The sequence below is a fragment of the Mercurialis annua genome, linkage group LG6, assembly GCF_937616625.2.
Source record: "Mercurialis annua linkage group LG6, ddMerAnnu1.2, whole genome shotgun sequence".
Taxonomy (NCBI): Eukaryota; Viridiplantae; Streptophyta; class Magnoliopsida; order Malpighiales; family Euphorbiaceae; genus Mercurialis; species Mercurialis annua.
This window is the reverse complement of record NC_065575.1, coordinates 7,227,488-7,241,769: the sequence shown is the minus strand read 5'-3', so window position 1 is coordinate 7,241,769 and position 14,282 is coordinate 7,227,488. Positions and strand designations below refer to the sequence as shown.

Sequence of the window (14,282 nt, the reverse complement as noted above, 5' to 3'; positions counted from 1 at the left end):
TTGAAATAGATTTTCACCAATTAAAACTTCATAATGCAACTATATGTCAAAAATCAAGGTCAATCCCTTCTTTTTCACTCAAATATTAACAAAGTTTCTCCTTATGATAGGAACAATAAACTAGAAACTATTCAATGTTTCTAGTGGATATGCAAAATACAACCCTAGATTTTCACCTCCCCTATCTCTTTCATGATATGGACATAATAGAAGCTTTGATCTTCTTTTTCCTTCTCTCAATTTTAATCCTATTTCAAATTTTATTTTAAAATTTTCAACTTAGTGTAAAATAATTTAAAATTGTAATGATGGCATGAGGATAGAAACAAAAATGATAACAAAAAAACAAAAGATCCCCATGAAGTAAAATAAAAATCCACACAACCCAACTCATAATTCATCTACTTATAGCCAACCTCACTGCCTCCATTTCCTACATCTCAAAGATCTAATCTTTTCTTAAATTTCCTTTCTTTTGAATTCTACCATTTTTGTTATATACTCTTAATCTCCCCCTCACTTTTAAATTCTTTGAATCCAATTCCAATTTTAGTAATAAATTCTCAATATATAGTCATACCCTTCTCTTCATCTTCTCAAGATTTTCTAATCTTTGTTGAAGATTTGTAATTTTTGGGTAGTGAAAAAAAATGGAGATGGTATTGAAATCAAATCAAGAACTAATTCCAGGGTTACCAGATGAGATTGGTAGAGAATGTTTGGTAAAAGTACCGTTTGAATTCCATGGTAACATGAAATCAGTTTGTCATTCTTGGAAAAATTTGATTTCTCATCCTTCTTTTTATCAACAAAGATTCAAGCTTGGTACTTCTGAGCATCTTGTTTGTTTAGTTCAACCTCTTCCTCAATCTGAATCCGCCGACCCAGTTACCGGAGAAATGGTCTCCGCTACTGTATCTGAAAATGAAGACAAGACGGTGGAGCAGCAGCAGCAGCAGCAACGGCAGCAGATCCATACTCCGCCGCAGTTTGCTCTGAGTATTTTTAACATCAACTACAATCTCTGGCGAAGAACACGGCCGCACGGCGGAATACCGATGTTCTGCCAGTGTTTATCAGTCCCCTCTCAGGGGAAGATACTCCTCATCGGCGGTTGGGATTCCGCTACTCTCGAACCGGTACCGGATGTTCACATCCTCGATCTCACCGCCGGCGGGAAGTGGAGACGGGGAGCTTCAATGTCGGTGTCGCGGTCATTCTTCGCTTGCGCTTTAGTCGGGTCAAATTTGGTATACGTCGCCGGCGGGCACGACGGGCAGAAGAACGCTCTGAAGTCAGCGGAGGTGTACGACATTGAAAAAGACGAGTGGAGGACGGTGGCGGATATGAACGAAGAGAGGGACGAGTGTGAAGGACTGAGTTGGGACGGTGAGTCAAAGTTCTGGGTAGTGAGTGGCTACGGTAGCGAGAGTCAAGGACAGTTCAGATCAGACGGTGAGTGTTATGACCCGGTGAGTGGGCGCTGGTCTAAAGTTGACGGGGTTTGGCCTTTTAATAGTGTTAGTCCGAGAGGTGTTAGCACTGCAGTTTCCGGTGGGGGAAATGAAAAGCAGTGGTGGTGGTTCTTGAGAGATGAACAAGACCGCCGGCAGCAGGGGCGGAGGAGGGGCGAGGACATGAGTGTGGAGATTGTGGATTCTATTCAACTGCCGGATTGTTTGATTGGAAACAGTCCTTTTGTGAGCAGTCTTGGGTACGGTAAAGTGTTTGTGATGGGTGGCAAAAATGTAAGAACGTCAGTGTCGTGTAATGAATGTGAGTGTGAAGGGGCGTTTATTTTGGATAAAGATTGGAAAAATGGGAGTGTGAAGTGGAACCATGTCCATACACCTGTTCAGTTTTCTGGGTTTCCATTTTCAGCTTGTCATTTGACAATGTGAGCTCAGATTTGGACCTGTTTTAAGTGAGTTTCTGGGTGTTTTTGATTTTGGTTTTGCCTTTTGCAGACCTTAAAATGAGGGTGTTTTATGTGCTTCAACTATGTTTATATTTTGCAAACATATGAAGATCATTAGTTTTCTTTTTTACTAATTTGTTTGGTTCAAATTCTGATCAGATTGGTCAAAAATAGGTTAAATCTCAATACAACCAGGAAATTTTGATTTTAATCCTCTTCCAAAATTGGACCAGTTCTTTATCATGAGCTTACTGGGATCCTAAATTCAAAGTCAAGAGGAACTTCTCAATCAAACTCTCCCTCCATTATTCGTATCATCGGAGGGTCAACCCAGCTCTCGAACATATATTTTGGGAAATTTAGGTTAAATAAGCCCTAATCCGTGTACGAACACGTGCCTTATTTAACCATGAGATACAAATTTTAGGATATTCAAAAAGGTAAAATAACTTATTTAACACAAGTTTTGAAATATAATTGACTAAATAAGTAAAGTGACTTATTCGACCTAGAAAGTTTTGAGATCTAATTAATTACATAAGTTAAAAATAAGTAATTTGACCCGAAACACAAATTTGAATACCGAATTAACCCTTTTCTCTTATGTGTAAGATCGACAAAGAACTGATAGAAACAAGTCGAACGAACTATCATGATGGAGGAACCCACAAAAGTTAAATTAAATATCCAGCATTTTAATTGTACAATATTAACAGCTTGTCGAACATGTTCACATTTTGAACAAAATAAAAAGAAGAATTGGAAAGAATTATAGTATTAAGTGGACTACTGTACTTTATCTACTTGTTGAATCAACCAAATATATAATCAACACAACCAAGTGAAGCGGTGCTACTAATAGACCTGTGATGGAATCGGGTATGCTAACTCATTACAAGCTTTTTGAATCTCCGAAATGGTTATTAATCAGAGCAGTTGCCATTCGTCGCCTTCTGCATCGTCATTCGTAGGCATAACACCATGGGAATCGACATCTTGAACTTCATCATCGTTATTTAACATGTCACCATGGCTTACTGGCTTTGACAATTTACGAGATTGACACACAGTAAAAAGGGGAGCACCTTGTGAGTCGTCTACGAGCTTGGATGCTAGACGGCAAAATTCATCAAAATCATCTGCCAAGTACAAGTTGCAGAATAATGAAGGTAAGATAAATAATATGGAAAATCCAAGCCTGGCTCAAGTATTAAAAAGGCCAAGATAAAGCAGCTACCTCTGCTTCGGCAATAAAATCCAATTGCCAATGATGGATCAATCGCGTCCAGAGGTATATGCCGTACAATGCTGGAAAATTATAAGAAAAAAAAAAAGCAGACATTAGAGTTTAACTTTCATACTAGACAGATAAATAAAGGTAGTCCCAACCAGAAGCTTACCAGCTGTGGTAAGATGAAGTATCAGCCTCTAAATCATCTCTGCCAATGTTGACCGTCTGATTAACCAAAACATCAATTAGAAAGAGACATAAATAAATGTAACTGTAAATAATGAAGAGTTACATTTTCTAGAATATCTCAACGTTCTTAATATTTATTATTTTCCCCCGCGTTTCATGTCCTATGTTTTCTGAAAATGCCATTTGCCGGTATACATTTTGTGTCGTTTCCGTTTCTGAGCTAGAAATGCATAAAAGTTGCAAGAGAGCCACCATTTATTTGAACAATCCCTAAATTAAAACCTAAGGTTTCTTTAGTTCTTAAGATCCACACATAAATAATGCAGGTATCCTCATGGGATGGGAAAAACCAAAACCTATAAAATTAGTCATTCAAAGTCAAACGAAGTGGTGCCTGCAATATGCAAAGAACTGAAAAGCAATTAAATGAATTTATGCTTTACCGATTGAACTTCATGTGGATCAAGGTAAAAAACATTGTCATCTTGCACACCCACAATATAGGTTGATGCACCAGGTTTCCCACCCATTATGCCAAGGCTTTGGGGAAAGGTGAATGTTGCCTGCAGCGACGGAATGTACCTGATAACAGTTAAAGAAAAGAAATAATAAACATATGTAGAGTTAATCAAAAACAAAATTTTCATATGATATTTTCTGTACCGGTAAGAACAGGACAAGTTTCAGTCACACTCCTGACTATCTACATGTCAAGTGTTTTATAAGGACACATAGAAGTCATAAAGTAAAAAGATTTAATTCACTGTTAACAGAAAAAGAAAGAGAAAAAATAAAGAAAGTGAATCTATATAGAATACATACTACATGCGAAATATCGCTGTACCATAAGATAACTGGATTGTCTCTAGTATTTTCTCATGGCACAAATCAAATACATGCTAAAATATTTTCTTCAAAAGTTGAGAATTTAAGAAAAAACTATAATTGCTTCTTTAACTGACAATAAAAATATGCAGTGGAGGAGCAAGACATATGGTCTTTCAGCTGTACATTGATGTCATGTAGTGTTTCAAAGTTGCAGCAATAAATGAAACACGAGATGAAGTTCGATTTAGTAGAATAACATAACTATAATTATGAACAATGTTCAAGTTCATTCATATATGAAATCAGTCAAAATCAGCTCAGCATTTCCAAATAACTAAAGTTTACTTCAAAATGCGTGGTCAAATTCAAAGGTTAACTTTAGCAACCAAACATCTAATAATTCATGCCAGGGCACAAAAAAGCCTTCTTTCTAAAACATCAACATTCTAATTCTCATAAAATCTCCACAAAAGTAGAACAGCCAGATCAATAGAGGTAATGCAATTGCAACCATAAAATTTGAATTTGAAGGATACAAGACTTGATAGCAAATTCCCCTCCTAAAAGCTGGACCTCGACGACCCCTTTCAGTGTACACATAATAAACATCGTAGTAGTTGTAATGAGCTATTAGAAATAATCAAATAATAAACAATTATTACCTAGTCTGGGCCATTAAAACTCATTTTCCTCCAACTGTCCAACTAGCACCCATACTAAATCCTGTAGAGTGCATAAATCCCAACCAAAACAACTTCCAAGTCTGATAATGCATGCACCAAATAGAACTTACAGTACTAGATTTGATTTTTCCTACGAGCTCATGATCGTTTTTTATGCCTTAATTCTTTTGAGGAGCATCGCCTCGAGATATACCTAAGTACATGATAATTTCTCTTCACAATAGATTTTCTCTCATTGCATAACAACTGTGTATACATCTAGAAGGGTTTATGTTGCATGACAACAAGAACAAATAGAACTATTATACGCCAAAGGTACAGTTCACCGAAAGGCAAAGGGCTTAAAGAAAATTCTAAACATGAGGCTATTCAATCAAATATCATAGAACTCATATAGACAATAAAAATTAAGAAACTGATACATTCATCAGTCTGCAGCTCAAAATAAATATCAAAGAATACTTACATTATTTAAATTCAAAAACCAAGTGTATTTCTCGTGTGATATTTGTATTATTTCCCAATCAATTCTTAACTATATTTGGATACAAATGCTACAAACATAATATATACCAATTCAAAGCAAAACAAAACAAAATGAATGATTTCAACAAAAAAATAAAACTCGGAGAAAATGATCACGGACCTTGGATTAACTTTGTCAAGTCCAAGAACCAAAGGTACAAACAGAACAATTGGTGTCCAATCTGCTTGTCCTCTTGAAAACTCTAAACAAAATCTACAGGCATCTTCAATGCAGACCACGGGAGCACCCCCTCTTTCCCCATCCTCATCACCAGAAACAACGTAAACAGCCATCGGAAGTGACTGAGACTCAATGCTGTTTTCCTCTCTCTTAGAGCGGACAAGAGATTCCCAGGTGCGGCACATGGCATATGGGCCTACCCATGACCCAGCGGCAAGACTATATCCTTTGCCCGCCTGAATAAGATTGTGGATAGAGAATGGTGCTGCCACTGAATCACCAAAAAGGTGCAAAATCTCAATATATTCTTGATCCAAAGGCTGCATGATCAATAGAATTACATGAACATTCTTACCAGACACTATTCAAGATATATTCTTTTTTAATTTTCACAACTGACAAATGAGATAGCAGAAAAAATAAAAAATAGAAACGATACGGTGTGAAATAAATACCATTCACCTTACCTTATCAAAAGGTTTTCTCCAAGATCTCCCCAATTTATGGTAAAGCAATGCCTACAACATTACCATATAAACAGATAATTAAGATCGAATGAACAAGTTTTCAGCAAGTTGATGTGAAAAGGATAGAGCAACATACATGAGCAACAAGCAAAATGAAAATTATCAGATCATCACAGAATTATGTTGATGTGAAAAATGACGAAGCTATGTACCTGAGCAACAATCATCTGACTGCTCCGAAGCATGCAACCCCAACCTACATCACTAGTAAGTTTTGAATCTCCAATAGCTTCAAAGCCTGTAAACAGCAAATACGTCTCCCTTAGGTCCACTAAAGCTACACTTAGATATGTGCTGAAGTGAACAATATCAACAAACACAAACCTTTTCGATATGTCATCAAAATTCGTGACGAAAAATCATGTGTAAATGAAGCTAATCCATTGCTAGTAGCTGCATCTCCACCCTCGTCTTCGGACATCTTATAGCACACGCCTAGAAGCCATATATCACTAGTTGTACTACACACCCCAGTCCTGCTAGGACCCAATATGCGCTCCTGAATTCGCCTCATTGAGCCACCAGACACAATTTTCTTCACAGCTGAAGTCCAACCATTGTGAGTATGGCTTCCTTTCTTCTCCGAATTTGTCGGTGAGTCGCGATACGTATCAAAAACAGAGAAAGCCGACGTGAAGAAGCTCGACCATAAAGTGCCCTTAGTGGTGGTGGAGTTAGAGGGCCCTGATGCTGAAGAATCAGATGTCAAGGATGTATTTGAGGAGCCAGTTGGACTTTTAGAGCATTTCGAAGTTAGAAAACCCTTCATTAACTATTCATCAAGCAGCATCATACAGTAATCAGAGTCGCCCTATGTTACACAATTCCCCAAGTTTGAATCTTTTTTTAGCTGCTGAAAATTAGAAGACAACTTGATACAATGAGACTGGAAAACATACAACACCAACATATAGTAAAATTCTAATAATTTAAATTATTCTCCACAAAAACATCAATAAAAAATACAAAATTAACACCAAAATTGATGATATCTAAGTGAATCAAAATGGGGCAAATTAAATAAAAAAACGAAATTGCACAAGAAATTGAACATGATGATGATCATACCAGTGAGCTCGAATTCACTTGCAAAATTCTTGTAACTTTTGGGTTATTTGATGAAACCCAAACCCAACAAAACCCAGAATTTTGATCAATCACCAAAAAACCCAATTGCAATTAACCAGCTAAACCCCTTCCAAGGTACGAAATTTGCCGCAAGATTCGAACTTTGGAGATATTTTTTGTTTTTATAGTTATTATCAATTACTAACTTAACGATATAGAGAAACAATTAAGAGGAATAATTTTTAAAACAAACAAATCGACCCAACAATACAAAATTTGGTCTTAAGAAACGTAGAATATGAGTTGATTTGAGATTGAGATACACTCAAATTGCAAACTTCAATTTATTTCTTTTGGTAAAAGTACGAAATCAGTACCTTGCAGTTGGACTATTTTACACTTAAGGACTTGTATTTATTTCTTATGTTTTATTTCTATAATTAGGTAGCTGATATAACCTTGTGATTAATTTCAACTTTGAATTTTTTTTTATTATAGATACTTTTGTTGAGTTAAATTTTATTGCCTTGGACATTTAAAGCTCAAATTTTATAGTATGATTCTTTGTTAACCATTAATTATAGATATCTTTAATATGAGGTATTTTAGGTGATCTGAAGTGAATATGTCGCAACCGTGAAACAATGCACTATCAAAATACACAGTTAAAATTTTAAAAAGAAATTGCATCCCTTGCCTATTAAAAAATAAATTGCTGACAAAACACAGGTTGAATAAAAAAAGTATTCCATTATTAAAAGATTCATTATTTTTTAATACATATTATATGGAGTTTTCTGAATAAGTTTTAACTATAAAACGCTGCAGATTTTAATTTTAAATTTTAAATAGCTGCATATATATATATATATAGTTTGACTTCACAGTCTCATTTAATTTAGAAGAACTCTTACCTATTCATATGTTTTTTTTTTTTTGAGAATACCTATTCACATGTCTTTGGATTAGAAAATTCATTACTAATAAAATTAGTAACTTCACTTCTCGAGAAAAAACTAATAATTTGGATTAAAAAAACAAATATAGTACAGTAGTATAAGATTAATAACTCGAATTTTAAAGTTAAGGCCCTATTCGGTAATTAAGCGAAAGTAAAAATTGTCACCTACTAGTACGGTTTGTCGTTTAAGGAAATCTGCGTTTGGCCGTTATCGGTTCCTTTCCCCCTCCCTCTCTTTCTTTGTTTCAAACATCTGCTCAGTTCACTCTCTCTCTCTACTTTCTCTCTCTACATCTGCTTACGAACTGCTTACGTAAGTTCCTTTTCCAATTTCTGTTTCTTTTTACTGCCAATTTTCTCAGCCTGATTTCTAGGTTTATTCTTCAAGTTTCAATTTCAGTCTTAACCCTCTTTGTATTTTTAATTTCTTGTTTGTTTTGAATTGCTTCTTTTTAAGTCCAAGAATTTGTACTTACTTACTTGAATTTAACATTTTTATATGCTTTTTTTGCAGGCAATAATTCAATTCAGTTTCCAATTTTATGATCCACATTACCCCATGCCATGCCTGTTGCTAAACAGGTCATTTCCCTTTTTTTTATATTTTATATTTATTACAAATTTATCTTCTTGAAATCTTTGGTATGTTTCTAACTTTATGGTTTCTTTTGTTAATCAGAATTTAGATTGTGATCAGAGTCGCATCACCTTGGCTTTCAACATGTTGCACAAGCAGATAGGCGGCGACCCGGTTGAGTTTGAACTTCCTGAGTGGTTTAACAAATGCAAACCTGTTGCATCTTATTCCTTCATTAAGCGCAGTATCCTTTCGCATTTGTATCAGTTTTACTCTCCAATTTCGCAAGAAAAAGTAGTAGATTTGTGTTGTTGTGTGTGTTGTCTTTGATATTGCTGTGAATGGATTTATTTGTTGCATTTGACAATTTTAGATATATATCTCACAAAAAGAGTTAAAAAACGCCTCCAAGATGATGGCATCTTCTGTTCCTGCAGTTCATCACCAGATTCTAATGATGTATGCGATAGAGATTGCCATTGCGGGTAAGGGTATTTTTGGTATTATATGGTTATTCGGAATTATAACTCTTTTGTTAAGTCTAGTTCCTTTTTTACTGCCTAACCAGCTGCTTTTAACCTTTATATGATATGCTATCTTTGCTTAAATGGAAAAGATTGGATTTTTAAGAGACAATGAAACTTTATACAATGATTATAGCCATTTTCCTGGATTGTTTATAACATTCTGTTTTCCAGATTTGTAGTGATGTTTATTTTCAGCTTTCCTTTAGTATGTATGACATTTTTTTTTTGCCAAGTATGTGTGACAGTTGATACAGATAAAGTTATTAGATTAGCGGCTTTATATTTGATAAATAGGGTTTGAGCATTTAAGGGTTGTCGTCTGGGATATAAATGAGGAAAGAAACACTTGAGGTGAAACACGGGAAAAAAATGATTGATAGAACATAGAGTTAGCAAGTAAATGGAAGTTTATTCAGAGGAATAAATCACTGGAAAGGAGTAATAGGAAGATAAGTGATAGCAAATTAGCAATTGATGTGAGAAGAGAAAGCAACAAAATACTGGTCATGAGAAACTTATTCTGGTAGATTCATATATGTATAACTATTTTGTGTTGTCTCGAAAAATATTTATCTTCTAGTTTCATTGGGCGGGTCATAAGTTGGGGAACTGTGGCTGTGTGGATTTCTCTTATAGGAATTTCATTTCTTTTTTATCACTTGACGCGTCAGTTGGACTGTTAGAGTACTGCTTTCTGCTAGAAACTTTGGTTTGATTTCAATCTTATGTAAAAAAAGATAGCTTGCACCCTTGCTTTTGCAGCATGACAGACAGCAAGCATGGACTGTCAGCAAGGTTTTAACTGAATGACCAAAGTTTTGGTTGCTTCCATTTGTGGCCTTCTTCAACTGCCTAAATTGATTTAATCGCTCAATTCTCAAATAATGTCAACTTGTCAAGTACATGTTCATCATCTGTACTGCCAATATGTTACTAGAAGTTTTTTTTTTTTTTTTTATGCATGTGAAACACCATTACCTGCATAAAGACAACCTGTGGTTTGGGGCCTTTGGGTTAACAGCTTCAAATTTAGATTCCTCAATCTGGCAGCCACTTCTTCCAGAATTTAGTTTGGTTCTCTTGTTAATTTTCTTCAACCTGAATCATACAAACCTTCTGTTACAATTTTTTTACTGGATTTTGTCCTGTTAACTCATTCTTTGAAAGAGGTGAACAAATTTTAGTCCTTAGTTACTCGTGTTTTGTATTTTGGTCAACTCCTTGAATATCATGCATTTTACACTTTCTTTCAAAAACAACATTCATCACGGCAAGCCATTACTTTTAAGTAATGCCTTGTGCAGCCGATTTTCATTACCTTATTATTCTAGTGGTGACTATGATTAATATCTGCATCGAAAAATGATGTTTGATCTGAATTATATAATCAAATATGTTAGATTCAGTCCACATCTAAGTTCAATAGTAGTTTTAGGTGTTGGCCACATGAATCTTGAGTAGAACAGTGTTATTATACAACTTTTTGTTTAGAGTACCAAGTGATCTGTATCGGTATCATAGTAATCTTGCAGTTCAAGAAAATCGTGCTAAACTGTAGTGCCAAATATAATTTGTTTATCATGTTCATTATCCATGACTGTTTAGTTACTGTGGTCGGTTGTATGTGTAGATGTATGGTTTGGCTATATTGTAACACAGGCTAGAACTTTAGATGGTCTTAGTTTATTTGATATCTTCTTTTATACCTATCAGAAGTCTTATAATTTTATTTCTCTTTCTCCTTTAGAATGCTCTTGTCTAGCTGCTCTTCAGGATGCAAATGTGGGACATCATGCCTCAACAAACCATTCCAAAACCGACCAATGAAGAAGATGAAATTAGTACAGGTATATGACTTACATGGCCAAGAAAAAATTGTAGCTATTATTATTTGATAGTTCTTGGGTAACATTAAGCTGGTGTTTGCTTTGAGAAAGACTTATGTAAATGATTGAAATTGATGCTTTTGCATCATGATAAAGAAATACAGCAGCACTGATGTGATTGTGCTATTAGTGGAGAAAGAGTAACAATGACCATGTTGAATGTAATTATATAGTTGCTTTCTTCTACAAATTTAATTAAAATACACTTTACAGGACACTCGTATACTTGATTTATTTTCAGGATGCTAACTGAAAAAAATTGCCTTTTTAAAAAGTTATTGTGCTACAATTTTTGCTTTCCATTCTTGTGCGTGTGTTCTTGTTCTTTTATGCATTTGTTATATGATTTGCTTTGGCTGAATTTATTATTTCCTGCTTGCACACTCGATATATGAAGTTTAAGGTATTGCTTGTAGACTGAGAAATGCGGAGCCGGGATTGTGGCCGATGAAGATATTAAACGGGGAGAGTTTGTCATAGAGTATGTTGGTGAAGGTGATATTTTGCAGTTGTTGCATGTTATTCCCGCGCGTTAACTTTTTCTTGCTGCAACATATTTCCAACCTACTTGGTGCTTAACAAAATCTTTTCGTTGCAGTTATTGACGATAAGACCTGTGAGGAAAGGCTTTGGAATATGAAACACCGTGGAGAAACAAACTTTTACTTGTGTGAAATAAATCGTGATATGGTAATAGACGCCACATACAAGGGGAACAAGTCCAGATACATAAATCATAGTTGTTCTCCTAATACTGAGATGCAAAAATGGTTGGACACTAACCTTCATATTCTCAATCTTTTGTAGTTACTGGGTTAGTGTTACGTGCTTATCTAATTTGTTTCCTCTTTTATTCCTCAAGGATTATTGATGGTGAGACAAGAATCGGCATTTTTGCAACTCGTAATATAAAAACGGGCGAGCATTTGACTTACGATTATCAGTATGAGCACTTTCATCGCCTCTATTGCATTATTTGTTGATGGAATTTTCGTGTTTATGTAGCTGACATGCATATTGGCATTGGTTCCTTCTTAATGATTTTCTTCTTTTCTTTTCAGACTTATGTTTCCTTGTGCAATCTAATAAATCCAGCAGGTTTGTTCAATTTGGTGCAGATCAAGACTGCCATTGTGGTGCTGTTGATTGCAGGAGAAAGCTAGGGGTTAAACCCACTAAGCCTAAGATGTCTTCAGATGCTGCCTTAAAATTAGTAGCATGCCAGATGGCAGCATCCTCTCCTAAACTGAAAGCAATTTTATCTGGAAAAGATGTATGTACAAGATATTTTTTATGCATGTAGCACTGCTACTTCTGATTTTCCTTTTATATCTCCTTCCTATGTCAACACGGCGCTATTCTGATTCTAAAATTTTATTTTTAAAAAGGTTTATCAGAATGGCGGTTTGCATGCAGGTAAGGATTTTTCTCACTTCCAGTGCTTCCTGCTTTGACTGATACTTCTGTGACTGTCCAATGTGGTTTAAAGAACTCTATCTAATTTGTCATGTTTCTACTTTCTGTTTCAGGGAGTTCTCAACATGCTCTTTTTAAACAACAAACACACACTCGTAATTGCATTGGTGAAGTAATTAAATTCTTACATCCACTTAAGGAGAGGTACTTTAAGAAATGCGCTTTAAGTTTTTCATTTTTTTTTTTTCGAGGACCTTTTTAATCATTTTGATTAGAATGTTTGAGTTCTTTTAATTTGCATGTAGAATAATTCAACTGACTTGTTTTTTTCATGCTTCATCAATCTAGGTCTTTTGGGATGATAAAGAGATTTGATAAGCATTCTAGGAAACATGCAGTAAGAACAATTTGTTTTCTCTGTCTTATTACAAATGGATATCACAATCACTTATAATGATCTAAGTTTATTTATGTGATTGCAGATACTGTTTGAAGATGGTTCCACTGAATTTCTTGACATGTCTAAAGAAGTTTGGGAATTTGTATCTGATTTTTAACCCCAGGGTAATTATTGTGACTGATGGTGCTCACTTTTCTTTTACTGATTTTCTTTTATCAATCTATTTACATATTGGGCATTAGCAATAATAAATCTTGTTTAATAAGTGATGGATTGTGAAAATATTGAGCGATTTTGGTTTTTTATTCAAGTTAATTAAATTATTTTTTATAACTTTGCTTTTTAATGTGGAAGATATTCCTTAGACATGTGTGTGCTATATTGCATAGGAACTTGTCGAGTCCTATGTTTCAACATTTTGTTTCCGTTTCCCAAAACACTTTGAAAACTTCAGAATTTTATATGTACAATCTTTTTTTTTTTTTGCCAAATTATATGTACAGTCTATCTATTCTTGTAAAAATTGTTCTGTCGTTTCTCATTTGAACATTTTTGTTTCAATGTTCCGACCGTGCAACATAGCATGTGTGTCTGATATGTCAAGTTTCTTGTTACATGTAAAATTTTACTTTTTCCTTGATTACTGATTCTATTAGTTATGAATTTGTTACATAGCAGGTGGTGAATGACTTCCATGGACAAAAATGTCAAGTGGATGTTGAATTGACTGCTCGGCGTGCCGTGCTTACATAAAGCAAGGTTGATCTTGCATAGGATATAAACGAATGTTGTTGTATCAAATAGGTTCAATCAATGCAATTCTTTTCTTGATACTATAAAAGAACAGGAAACTGTAGTTATCATTCGTGAAGCATTCATCTGGATAGCAGGCCGATGATACAATACAAATTCCCGTCGTACATTCATTCATCGGCTTGCGAATTTTAAAAGCCTGTGTTGATTCTGGCAATTGTAGTAGTAAAGGTTTGCTTCATTGATTTTGCATAACATGCTTATAAAATGCAGTCAACCATGAATCAACACTATATTCTATTCTTGTAATGCATTATGGCTAATAACAATTTGTCCACTAAGATGTTCATAAATATTAAGATTGTGTGTGTTTGGACTGACTCAAGAGGATGATGACATGATGTGCTTTTTAGAAGTAGTTGAGATTGAATTGCCATATTGATATTATATTGTAATTGTGTGGCGATGAATTGGGTGAGGTTGGTGTAGTAGGCCATATCCACCAACTCCCCACAACTCTCCAAGTTGAGTGCTGCTGCCAAACTTTTAAGGGATGATAAAGAAGTGGCCTTTGATATTTTTATGATTGTAAAGGAATAAACAATTAGCACT

The 14,282-nt window shown here is 34.9% G+C and overlaps 3 protein-coding genes across 6 annotated transcripts; 2 read left to right on the top strand and 1 right to left on the bottom strand.

Annotated features, from left to right (window-relative positions):
* The first annotated feature begins 327 nt into the window (after positions 1-327).
* Positions 328-2,048, top strand: LOC126653563 (F-box/kelch-repeat protein SKIP20). Its single transcript, XM_050347482.2, has one exon. It carries the CDS (start codon positions 651-653, stop codon positions 1,899-1,901), a length of 1,251 nt encoding a protein of 416 aa, XP_050203439.1. The 5' UTR covers positions 328-650; the 3' UTR covers positions 1,902-2,048.
* A 523-nt stretch (positions 2,049-2,571) lies between these two features.
* LOC126688164 (cysteine protease ATG4-like) lies at positions 2,572-7,466 on the bottom strand. Of its 2 annotated transcripts, none has more exons than XM_050382767.2 (9): positions 7,151-7,466; positions 6,407-6,935; positions 6,235-6,320; positions 6,023-6,073; positions 5,496-5,875; positions 3,782-3,920; positions 3,319-3,374; positions 3,156-3,226; positions 2,572-3,057 (listed from the first exon to the last, which is right to left on the bottom strand). In XM_050382767.2, exons 2-9 carry the CDS (start codon positions 6,849-6,851, stop codon positions 2,846-2,848), a joined length of 1,440 nt encoding a protein of 479 aa, XP_050238724.1. In that variant the 5' UTR covers positions 6,852-6,935; positions 7,151-7,466; the 3' UTR covers positions 2,572-2,845. The 2 variants fall into 2 exon arrangements, with proteins under 2 accessions (XP_050238724.1, XP_050238725.1); XM_050382768.2 differs by having other exon boundaries at positions 6,407-6,932.
* Positions 7,467-8,310: 844 nt separating this feature from the next.
* LOC126654171 (histone-lysine N-methyltransferase ASHH3-like) lies at positions 8,311-14,023 on the top strand. Of its 3 annotated transcripts, none has more exons than XM_050348246.2 (14): positions 8,311-8,424; positions 8,626-8,693; positions 8,791-8,932; positions 9,062-9,173; positions 10,963-11,062; positions 11,518-11,596; positions 11,700-11,871; positions 11,964-12,044; positions 12,200-12,374; positions 12,490-12,517; positions 12,631-12,721; positions 12,866-12,914; positions 13,000-13,081; positions 13,593-14,023. In XM_050348246.2, exons 2-13 carry the CDS (start codon positions 8,676-8,678, stop codon positions 13,072-13,074), a joined length of 1,122 nt encoding a protein of 373 aa, XP_050204203.1. In that variant the 5' UTR covers positions 8,311-8,424; positions 8,626-8,675; the 3' UTR covers positions 13,075-13,081; positions 13,593-14,023. The 3 variants fall into 3 exon arrangements, with proteins under 3 accessions (XP_050204203.1, XP_050204202.1, XP_055962399.1); XM_050348245.2 differs by having other exon boundaries at positions 8,312-8,424; positions 13,596-14,023; XM_056106424.1 differs by having other exon boundaries at positions 8,312-8,485; positions 13,596-14,023.
* Positions 14,024-14,282: the final 259 nt, after the last annotated feature.

Excerpts from the sequence above, each read along its gene's own strand:
- LOC126654171 (XM_050348246.2), top strand. Across the intron at positions 11,063-11,517 it reads AGAAGATGAAATTAGTACAG|ACTGAGAAATGCGGAGCCGG; the intron begins GTATATGACTTA and ends TATTGCTTGTAG. Across the intron at positions 12,045-12,199 it reads CATTTGACTTACGATTATCA|GTTTGTTCAATTTGGTGCAG; the intron begins GTATGAGCACTT and ends TAAATCCAGCAG.
- LOC126688164 (XM_050382767.2), bottom strand. The coding sequence starts at position 6,851 with ATGAAGGGTTTTCTAACTTCGAAATGCTCTAAAAGTCCAACTGGCTCC. Across the intron at positions 3,227-3,318 it reads ACTTCATCTTACCACAGCTG|CATTGTACGGCATATACCTC; the intron begins GTAAGCTTCTGG and ends ATAATTTTCCAG. Across the intron at positions 3,058-3,155 it reads ATTTTATTGCCGAAGCAGAG|ATGATTTTGATGAATTTTGC; the intron begins GTAGCTGCTTTA and ends TGTACTTGGCAG.
- LOC126653563 (XM_050347482.2), top strand. The coding sequence starts at position 651 with ATGGAGATGGTATTGAAATCAAATCAAGAACTAATTCCAGGGTTACCA.